This window comes from Topomyia yanbarensis, chromosome 2 (genome assembly GCF_030247195.1).
Source record: "Topomyia yanbarensis strain Yona2022 chromosome 2, ASM3024719v1, whole genome shotgun sequence".
NCBI classification, from domain to species: domain Eukaryota; kingdom Metazoa; phylum Arthropoda; class Insecta; order Diptera; family Culicidae; genus Topomyia; species Topomyia yanbarensis.
In genome coordinates this window covers 178,088,925-178,100,227 of record NC_080671.1, presented here as the reverse complement: position 1 = coordinate 178,100,227, position 11,303 = coordinate 178,088,925, and the positions used below count along the sequence as shown (strand labels likewise).

Sequence of the window (11,303 nt, the reverse complement as noted above, 5' to 3'; positions counted from 1 at the left end):
AGGGTGCGATTCGAATAACCCCTATGCATCAAACAGTTGATGCGAAATTAATAGTGCTATATGTGGTTGCAACGTGGTGGTTACGTCCAAAAATGGTAACCAAGTAATCCAAAAGGCGGGTTAAACTAGATGCTGGCGATCGGTTGGCTATTGAAACTTTGTTCTAGGCTACCTGCCGTAACTTGCCGTTTACTGTAAAAGTAGAGAAGGAATGCTGCAGAATCACTTCTCCATAATATTGTACATAAAGCGGACTCCAGCTTTAAAACATTGTAGTAGTATTGTTCCTTCAGCTGGATCTTTCTGGGAATATTAAAGTGTTGTCCAATAATAGCATTTGTGAAGGTGTTTTTCATGAAAATCAATCTTGGGTGATTGATACGTGATTGATATTGTGACTATAATATGTATACCTTTTAGCCGAAAACTTACGCCGTTAATTCACAGAAACTCACAACGTACACATGCCCTGTTTTCGCATCGGATATCTAACATTGCGTAAAGCATTATTATATGGTGAGTAGTATTGTTGGTTGGGTTAGTGAGTTGTTAATAATAACAGGAATTTTTATTTCTTTAGATACAAGAAACGGTCACCTGGAATAACCAAAGATTGCTTAAGCATTTTGAGAAACAGTGGAGCTGGGTATGGTTAAAAGAAGTAGCACTAACTGCCTTGACCTGATTCAAAGTATGTACTACCAGGTTGGTCAGTGATTATTGTTCCTACCTTGTTTTAATTTGTCTTTTTGTGAATGGAGAGCAACTCTGAGGAATTCTGAGTAATTTTGCGCAAAACGAGTTCCTCAGATCAAAGCTGTCTTACCCATCGAATTATTCCTAGTTTAATATAGTTGTAAAATGTTCCACCTAGTTTATAATTGCTCCAATAACCTCCCTGCTGTATACGTATAAAATCACGGCGTTCCTAAAACCGTTATTAACAAAAAATGACCATGAATTTGTCATACGGAATTTGAAAGATACAATATCCAAGCATCTTCTCAGTGAATTTCAAATTGATCCATCGATAGATTCGAGAGAAATTGCAATTTGAAGTTTTATGACACGTTTCATAAGGCTACCAGCAAACACCCACGGGTTTGGTCCTATCTTTATAAACAAAAAAATATTTGTCTACTTATTTGGTACTTAGCATTCGGTACTTTAAAAAGCTTTGCAGTGATAATACATATAGTTGAGAATAATTATATTGTCTATTGTTTGAAGTAGGCAACTCTATTCTATATTCTTCTTAATGAAAATTAACGATGAAACGTCTACTTGTTCAATAATGAAAAAATAATTAGAATCGGTCAACAAACCATTGATTAATGGCCTTTTGAAGTAAACATTCCGACTATTATCCATTTTTTAAATGAAGTAGCACAACCCTATTTTCATATTTTTTCAGCGCACCACATAAATAACACCTTTTGTACATTATATTTATGTAATTAAATGGTAAAGTTTCCCTTTAAAAAACGCGACACGTATAAACAATCTAAATAGTCAATGAACAAACATGGATTCACGCTTGAAGTCTGGTAGAAAACCCATCTATGACCGCATACCACATCCAAACCGTTATAAATTTCGATTCCTTCAATGAAAAAATTATTTCAAACTTGCAGGGGATATACTTGATTACTATATCTTTCGAATGCCATGTACTAAATAAGTATACAAATATTTTTTTGTTTATAGAGGTAGGACCAAACCCGTAGGTGTTTGCTGGTAGTCTTATGGAACGTGTCATAATACTTCAAATCGCAATTTCTCTCGAATCTCTCGATGGATCATTTTGAAATTCACTGAGAAAATGCTTGGATACTGTATCTTTCGAATGCCGTATGACAAATTTATGGTCATATTTTTTGTTAATAACCATGAATACCGTTGATAATCAAATTGGGACAAATCGGTGGAACTAGAACGTCTCTCAATCATGTTCGTTAAATTTTATAATACTTTAATAAAATGTACGTGGAATTATGCTATGAACGATTTAAATGTGCTCAGAATACTTTTTAAAACATAAAATAGCATAAAATACGTAATAGGAGACACCCTAAAAACATTTAAAGTGTTGCTAAGGGCCAAAAGCTACACAGGGAAAATAAGGGGCCAATAATCTTTTTTGAGCAAAAATCTGTTCAAATCAAGTAAAATCTCCAGAAATTATTCCATGTTATAAAAATGTAGATCAGAATACAACGAATGTGCATTGTTTTAACAAAATTCGCCTCGTTTTGAAATAGCAGATTAAAAAGTATTAGCAAAATTTCAAACCCATTTTACTCGATTCAGTCACTTGTTCACACGGTTAAATAAAACAACCTGCAGAATAAGTTCTTTTAACTTACTTTTGAGTTGTGCGTCGCTTTCGCACTTATTAGTGTTGTCAAAAACAAAACGAGAGATTCGACTCAGTCGAGGTCTTCCGTGGACAGCGATGCCAGATTTACAGACATGTCTGTATTTTACAGACTTTTGATGTCTCCTACAGACGTAGCCAGAGATCTACAGACTTTTAAAATGGTAATAGTGTTTAGTAAAATTGCACTAGAATAACTATTTTCGAATACGAGTGATTCCTTTACAATAGAATTCTACTTTCAATCTATTTTTAAAGTAAAAGTTTAGCGTAACTACAATTTACACAACCATCTACAGACTTTTACAGACATTTTAGTTATTTTTCTACAGACATTTCAAAAAAACATGTGGCATCGCTGTCCGTGGAGGAAGGTACTTTTGAGTTGTTTGGGGTACACTCAAAATTAGGTAAATTCAACTTAACTTAATTTCACGATACCACGAGATTGAGTCAAAGGAATTCAATTTTAGGTAGTTTTTCGTTTCCGTGCAGTGTCTCTTTTAAAAAAAGGCGAGAAATAATAAATAAATTGTAATCCCCTTGTTTCAAGATATTCGAAATGTAAAACAAAGAAATTAGCACCTTTAAGGTAACGCAGACGTGCGTTATAAAATAAACAAATTGAAAAAATAGTGCATGGCTTGAAATTAATTTTGATTCGGTTTAAACTCATTTTCATTTGCTTTATCTAACCGTGTAATAGCGAAACGATCAGATCGATATAATATCAGAAATCTTCAGAATCCATCTCTGCGCTTTTTACTTTGACATTCCTGATGAAAAAACAAGAAAGAGAAACGTCATGCTTCTAAAAAAGCATAACTGCATAACAAAACATTCCAGTTTCACCACGTCAAGCGTAATTTTTTTATCAGCTGGCTTGTCGTAGGTTTTTCTTTCTTCCAGATTTGAATAAACCAAAGATTAGTGCACTATTCATACGGATATGTACGTTAGAGATTGTTAATTGGTAACAAATCAATATGTGTTGCGTATTCGATGATCCATCACCAAACTTGATCGGAATTCGGAAACGATCGCAATCAGGTGGTGAAAGAACGGGATCAAAAAAATGGCGCAACCGAATGAGTGGCTTTCATTATTTCGTCATCTTCGTCAGTGGGTCGTTGGTTTCGGGAATGATGTTTGCGCTATTGAACTATAACCCCAATTATCGGTCATTGCCCGCCCGAGCCGCACCGCATCATCTTCCAGATGGTAGGTTTCTTCAGATTGCCGATGAGGCTAAGGTTTTGGAGCCATACCTGTCAGCGGTTAAGTTACCCGGAGGATTCGATAGTACTAGTGGCGGAAAGTATAACAGAAATGAGCAGCATGATACAAACGAACAGGAAGCGCTTAGTTCGTTGAAAATGGCAACGGAAATGAAGTTGGTGGGGAAGGACGATAAGGCACTTCGACTATTCCAGCATGCACTGGCATTGTCGCCCAAGCATCCGGAGGTGCTAACAAAGTATGGCGAGTTTTTGGAACACAACCAGCAGGACGTACTAACCGCTGATCATTACTATTACCAAGCTTTGACGGTAAATCCTTCCTATTCGGAGGCGTTAGTGAATCGCCAAAGGACTGCTCGCATAGTCGAACATTTGGATCAGAAACGTTTCGAACGGTTAGATGAAAAGCGGGATGCACTTTCCTCCGTGCACGCTATGAATGCCGCACTAAAGCGAGCGGAAAAGGAAGCTTATATCCAGCATATCTACCATTCGGTGGGGATTGAAGGGAACACGATGAGTTTGGCTCAAACCCGGTCAATTCTGGAGACAAAAATGGCAGTAGACGGGAAGAGCATCGATGAGCACAATGAGATTCTTGGGCTGGATGCTGCGATGAAGTACATCAATGCAACCCTGGTTAACAAGTGAGTATTTTTTCTGCAAAAACTTTCGTGGAATAAGATTGTGTATTTGCCAGAAACGATTTTATAACTATGAAGGACATATTGGAGATCCACCGAAGAGTTTTGGGCCACGTCGATCCAATCGAGGGAGGCGAATTTCGGCGTACCCAGGTTTACGTCGGAGGTCACGTTCCACCTGGTCCGGGTGATCTGTCGATTCTGATGAACCGTTTCGAAAACTGGCTCAATTCGGAACAATCTTTTCTGCTTCATCCGGTAAAGTATGCTGCTATGGCTCACTACAAACTGGTTCACATTCACCCGTTCAGTGACGGAAACGGCAGAACGTCCCGGTTGCTGATGAACACACTGCTGATGCGTGCCGGTTATCCACCGGTGATCATCCAGAAGCAACACCGACACAAGTACTATGACCATCTACAGATTGCTAACGATGGTGACATTCGACCGTTCGTGCGGTTTATCGCGGACTGCACCGAACGGACGCTGGATCTTTATCTCTGGGCTACCAGCGATCTGTCCAATCCGATTCCGCTGCTGGCGCAGGAGAGTATGGCGCAAGGTGTGCCTCTGATCAATGGTTTCGAAGAAACGAGTACTACGGAAGGTAGTGGCGCCGGGGATACCATACGGATAGGAATCATTTGGTGAGTTTAGGATTGATTTGAACTATTCCGATTGATTATTGTCTGCTCGTTTCGCAGATGTTTGCTTGCATCGGTGCTCATCATCGCGCTAGTGATACTGCTGCTACATCAGAGGCCTCGTCCGATGGTGATGCTGGTCGTAGTCTAAGATCGAATGTTCCTTTCACAGAAGGTTATGCCAAAGCCGCGAACGTCGAGGTGAGTAGTAGCTAGAGAGTGTTGGGTTTTGTTTGTTATAACTTTTAGCTTTTAACTTGAGTCCTTTGTGGCAGAAAATCTTTTATGAATTGTTGTTTATGTTTAGATTATTAACATGTATGAAAAATATAATACTAGTGTATTTTGCAGAAAAAAATGAAAGGTTTATCGATAAAAAGTGTATGTGTGGCAAGATTTGTAACTGTAAATAAAATATGAGATCATTGAATATGCTGTTCGAGTGAGAGGCGAGATTGAGTTGTAAATAACATTTCTCTTAGCTAGATATTTCTCCTAAGTGCCAGAAAGATTGTCTACAAAAAATCGAATAAACAATTATCAGTTTATTCTAAATATTTCTGCAACTGATTGGAAATTCTGCACAAACGCTATTTCACTAAAAGTTGTTCTGATGACCAATACGGTTGATATATTTAGTTGTACAGGATAGTGTTCCACTATTTTTATCTCACCTGAAGTACTTTGTGCTCTAGTAATAATGTGCTTTTGATCGAAGCGGAAAAGATAATGGAGACGCCTAGTTTGTATCAACGACATGGATTTTATTAGGTTCATCACTTGCTGAAGTTATCGCTCCTATTATTGAAAAATCTTCCGCAATTTTTGATTCTAGAAACATTTCAGCTTCATTATTATTTTCTATTTTTCGGGGTTTTCAATCTTTGGTTTTAAAAAATTTAACGGTGATATATATGTTTGAATTCCAGATTAGTGAACGATTTCTTATAATCACAACTCTCTGCATGTGTCTACCAGGAGTTTACTTGTGTTAAACAATAAACTTTGTATAATAATGTATATGTTGTAAATTGTTACTAAACTAATGCGAGAAATGCGCACAGAATTTATAAAATAAAGATTTGTACCGACTAGGTTAATTTATATTTTTTTGCTTATCAGGTTAGCATACAGGGTAAGTCCACTTATTTAATTGCTATATAACAGGATTGATAATTTATGATTTGGATTCTATCTGTGATTTTAAAATAGTTTTATAAATTATGAAAAACAAGTTGCATGCAAGAACAAAAATGTCATTAATGATTATTGTAAAGAAAGAAATTCCCATGTCCCAAATTACACGTAACTTACAGGTTGGGTAGAACGGTGGAAGATTGGAGTATATCTCGTTGCGTTTTTGATGTTTAAAAGTTTCTTAAACTTCCAAATTTTTTAAGGGAGACACCTCTGCTCTAGGAGCAGAAATATTTTTTAAGAAAGAGAAAGAAACAACTTAGTTTAGTTGGGGGGAAGGGAAGGAATTGCTTCTCTAATCTTCCGGTCATGACATCACATGCTTTGGTATTCTTAGTATGTATAACAAACATGAAGATGTGACACGAGGCGCCAAGAGCGCACTAAAATCCTATCAATCCTATATTTCATTGGATTTGTCTGCTCTAAATATATCACCAGGGGACTATTCATAAATGATATCGGGTATTAACAATAGGGGAAGAGCATCACGTAACGAGATAAAAACTAAAAATGAATTTTAGACGTATCAACGGATCAGGAATAAAAAAACGAAGAACATTGTTTATGAATGGCCCCCAAACAAAGAATATTCCATAACGAATATCACGTAACATCGGTGACAGAGCATTGGGATCAAGGCTAAGTTCCCCCTGGGTCGTACAAAACTGAGAAGCAACATCAATTTAGGCATAGGTAGCAGACGTCCATTTATTCTCATTTTGTTGTTTTGTCTTTTCATTTGTTTCTCTTGCTACAATATATGCAACTCGGTGCAAGAGAACGTGACGGCCAAGGAAACAGAAAGCCAATAGCCCAAACAGATCAGGAACAGGAAGGAGGACTACGAACAAGGAAACAAACAACAGATGAGAAATCGTTTACTTGTTTATTATAAATACGATACTAATCACAATTATTTTGCTTTTCTTGTTTCGTTTCAGCAAACCAAAATCTAGACGGACTAGCACATACGAACAGTTAGGCTTTGCAGGTTCTCATCTTGACAGAGTCTAGATGGGCGGATGAACGTCTGCTGAGATATGACAATGACAATGACACTGTATGAGATGGCGCTGGGCCTGTGGCCTTCGACTGGCATGGTCCATTCTCATTGATTCGGAAGTCTTCTTAGCTGGTTGGTAGATAACCTAATATTATTGTTATTATTCCAGAAAATTGATACACCGAAAATTGAAAGAAAAACAGTAAATCTAGCAACCATGAATGTAAACTGGCATCATGGAAGCTCCCATAAGCTTTGCACGGGCTTCCTCTTTGTAAGTAGAGGTTTGTCCACTACTCGGGTTCTTAATTGTCCGGCGGACCCTTCCTTTCAGGGCGGCCTAGGTGCTCCTACCGGAATTTCTGATTTTCGTATAATAACAAACAAAAAAACAAAACAAATAAACTAAATTTACCGACTTTTATTCTCCTCTCCTCTGTTTCACTGCCGGTGAAACTAATCAGCTACTTTTGGTGATGGCGGAAGGCGAAGGTTTATCCGACCGGCCGGGACTCCGATGGCCGTGTTCTCCCACAGGTACCGTTGGCTGCTATCGCAGCAGTCCTTTACAATTAGCCAGGGAGGTGAGCAAGGCTCTTTTGTTGGAACCTCCCTAGCGACGGGGCGATTAATCGCCGGGTCCACTCACTCCCCGTGAATGGCCCTGGTAGATACCGCAGTAAACTACCTCAGGTGGATCCGTTGTCCTACCTGCTTCGCCGCCTCTGCGATTAACTGGGGAGGAGAGCTATGCTCGTTCGGCTGATCCTCCACAGTGAGGGCGGCGTGGGTCCTTGGTAATTAGCCGGGGAAGCGAGTGGCTCCTTTGCGTTTAGCTTCTGATAACCGGCGACCCAACACCACAAAACACTATGGTAACCGAACCACGACCGACACTTTTCGATGGGATTACTTGCCATCGCACGCGCGCACTTAACTCTCGGTCCAGTGGCGGGAAACTGTCCCGGAAAAACACTATTTACGGACGTCTGTTCTACGCTGTGGTTCGTCACTTTCTAAAAACTCGATGGCCGCTTTCCTCACTCGACCCAAAACAAACACCAAACACAACGTTCATGGACTATTATTGAAACGAAATTTACATCAAAAACATGAACGAGCATAATGAACAGCGGTGAGTTATGTTGCAATAACAATACACTCTACGGAGAGAGTACACACAAATAGGTGTATTTCCACCCAGTGCTAAATTGCTACCCTGAAGGGTTACATCTTGTACATCCCCTCTCAAAACCCTCATGCTCGTTTGGGTGCACTTTTTGACAGTCCGTTTGGCTGCAATTTTTGACACTTCGCTAGTCTGTGTATAAAGTGTCTGTACTGCACACTAGCGGAACCCGGTGACATCGATTGGGTTCAATGCGAAGAATGTCAGTACATTTCGCGTTGTCAACCAAGAGGTGGCGAACGTTACTTAATGTTGACCGCGATGCTCTCCGCAAAGCGCTCGGCGTCTTAAAGTTCCAGAAACTACGGCTAAGAAGCGCGGAAAGAAGTCCGCCCCGAATAGCGATGTAGTGTAAACCAGTTCGCTGAGTAGAGTTTTGTACACATTTTCTGCATTCTCAGGGCTTTCTTGAAGCTTTTTATCTATTCCAGTAAGATCCTAATTGTGCCATACTGGCGGCAGAGCACGGATTTGAATAAGGATTTCATTGAAATTGAACCACGGACCAACAACCGCCAGTCACGCCATTCCACTACCCTAATAAGCATGAGTGACACTTTCCCGAAGCGGCGAATGGGCTAATAGTATCAGCTGCCCCCGTCCCGTCAAAACTTTGGTAGGTCTCCAAGTACGTTCGGAACCCAGCACCTTAACCAGTGGCAATAGGCTCAGTTGAACGTTCCTGGCTAGCGCTGATCCGGCTTTGAACGTGGTACCCCATGAAGGACTGTTTCAACCCACGCATGCGACCTCACTGATTGCAAAGGTAACCATAGGATTATATCGAGGTGACGACTTGCTACAAGCGTAGACAGCGGCTTGGAGTTGGAACCCAAAAGACGTGGAAGGAGACAAAAAAATCAAAAATTGAAAAAAAAAAAAACGAAGCAAATATGGAAGCGAGGTCATCGACTCAGTAAAACGACCAAGTGCAACAGTAAATACAGCCGCAACAGCAGCAGCGAACGCAACCCAGGCAAGCCATGCCTATTGGGCTGAGCTAGCAGGTTAAATAATAACTCGAATTTGCAACTCCTCAATCGACAGACCAACGACTCCTTGCCATTGATCTCGAAACCAGGTGGCTGCTTCATGTAAAGCTCTTCTTCGATTTTCCCATAAGGATAGGCTATCTTCACGTCAAAATGCTTCAGAATTAGTTACTTTTCACTTGCTACTGCCAAGAGTGTTCTCAGCGTCGGTTTGCTTGGTGACAGGAGCGAATACTCTGTCGTAGTCTTGTCCAAACTTCTGACTGAAGCCCTGAGCCACCAACCGCGCCTTATATTTAACCACCTCACCTGCAGCATTCCGCTTTATTTTGTATACCCAACGACCTCCAACAGATTTCCTGCCCTCGGGTAGCTTCACGAGATCCCACGTACCATTTGCTTTGTGAGATTCTATTTCAGCTTCCATGGCACTTCTCCGTTCAGTATACTCCAGTCACTGCGTCCTTGAAACTTGCTGGTTCCTTCGGGTCGGGAAGGGATACATCGTCTACAAAAAAATCTCTTCGATTAGCCTTCTCGATGCAATACCTTTATTCGACCGCGACGAACGTCGTAAAATTTCATCCAGAGGGAAACCAAGAAGGGGTGAACTCGCTTCAGACACACTCTCGCTAAAGGAAGTACATAGGCTTGGACTCGACTCCTCCCGTTCCTCAGACACAAGGTCGTCATTCGTGACAACCGGCGATGTGCCCGAACTCGACGTTTGTTTCGAAGTGGATTCTAGAAACAACACCATCATCCTGTCCTCTACCTGTTCAGCAGATGTTTGCCTCTTCAGCGACCCCTGCTGTATAGTCGACGAGGAATGCTCTGACTCAGCATCTGAAAGATCTCGTATCTGCTTCGAGTCACTTGAATCACCAGACTCCAAAAATTTGACATCCCGGCTAGACTAGAGAGACATCCCAGCGCCGCGCGACTTAATCTTCGTTCTATCGGCTAGACAAACTTCTAGCTGCTTTGCAGTGCTTACGTCTTTCAAAAGATACATGTGATTGGCTATGCGAAACGTAGCGCCGGAGTCCAAGTACCACCGGTTTGCGCTAGAGTTCGTCGCGGCCATCACACACATCTCCATTCCATCCGACACCTCAGCAGCCAGGTTCGCCTTTTCATCCATCGATTTTTTCTTCTCATACCGCTCTCTTACTACCTTTGGACAGTCACGTCGAAAATGTCCCTCTTCCTGACAGTTGTGACATATAAGTTTCTTCTTTTTTTCTCCGTCGTTTTAGATTTTACACTTTTCATTACTTTCTCGCCGTGCATACCCCTGCCGTTGCAGTCGAGCCGACGTCGCCACTCTTCCCGCAGCTTGCTGTTGACGAAATTAACGGTTAGTTGACTTTTCGGCTTATTTTTAGTCGCATTAATCAAGCTACCATACGATAGCGGGAGGCTCGACAAAATCAGCCCCATGAAAACTCGATCCTTCTCCAATCACCTCCAAACGATTTTGTAAATCGGTCATCTCGTTCAGGTGTTCGGAAAGATCGCCTTCTTCCGACAGGCGCAGGGAACACAGCTTGCGCAACACACGAAGTGTCATCGACAAGAACGATGCCTCGTGAATTTGTTTCAACGAATCCCACATCTCCTTTGCCATCTGCTTCCGGGTGATGTGAACTAGTCTACTGTCCTTCACAGCCAAGCCGAACATTGCGCGAGTTTTCCCATCTTTCGAGAACCAATCGGCCGCCGGCTCATCAGGCTTTGTATCCGTCACAAAAGTCAACAGTTCCTCCTTCACAAGAAGTAGTTCCAGCTGGAACTTCCAGATCGAGTAGTTCTGGTCCTTCAGCTTCTCCAACGAAACTTTTGTGTCCACCATTTTGTTTACTCGCGAGGAAAAATTCGTTCCGATAAAACAGAATAATTGTCTATAATTTGTACAAATTCCGTATTAGACTGGGCCCATAACCGATAGGGCTGAGCAAGCAGGTTAAATAATAAGACGAATTTGGTTTAATTAAATAATAGTTTTGA

At 40.9% G+C, this 11,303-nt stretch overlaps 1 protein-coding gene across 1 annotated transcript; it reads left to right on the top strand.

Moving 5' to 3' along the window:
* Window positions 1–3,185: 3,185 nt before the first annotated feature.
* Window positions 3,186–6,165, top strand: LOC131682238 (protein adenylyltransferase Fic). The gene is made up of 3 exons (XM_058963590.1): window positions 3,186–4,265; window positions 4,319–4,912; window positions 4,970–6,165. Coding segments are annotated over exons 1-3 (1,497 nt in total). The 5' UTR covers window positions 3,186–3,363; the 3' UTR covers window positions 4,971–6,165.
* The last annotated feature ends 5,138 nt before the right edge of the window (window positions 6,166–11,303 follow it).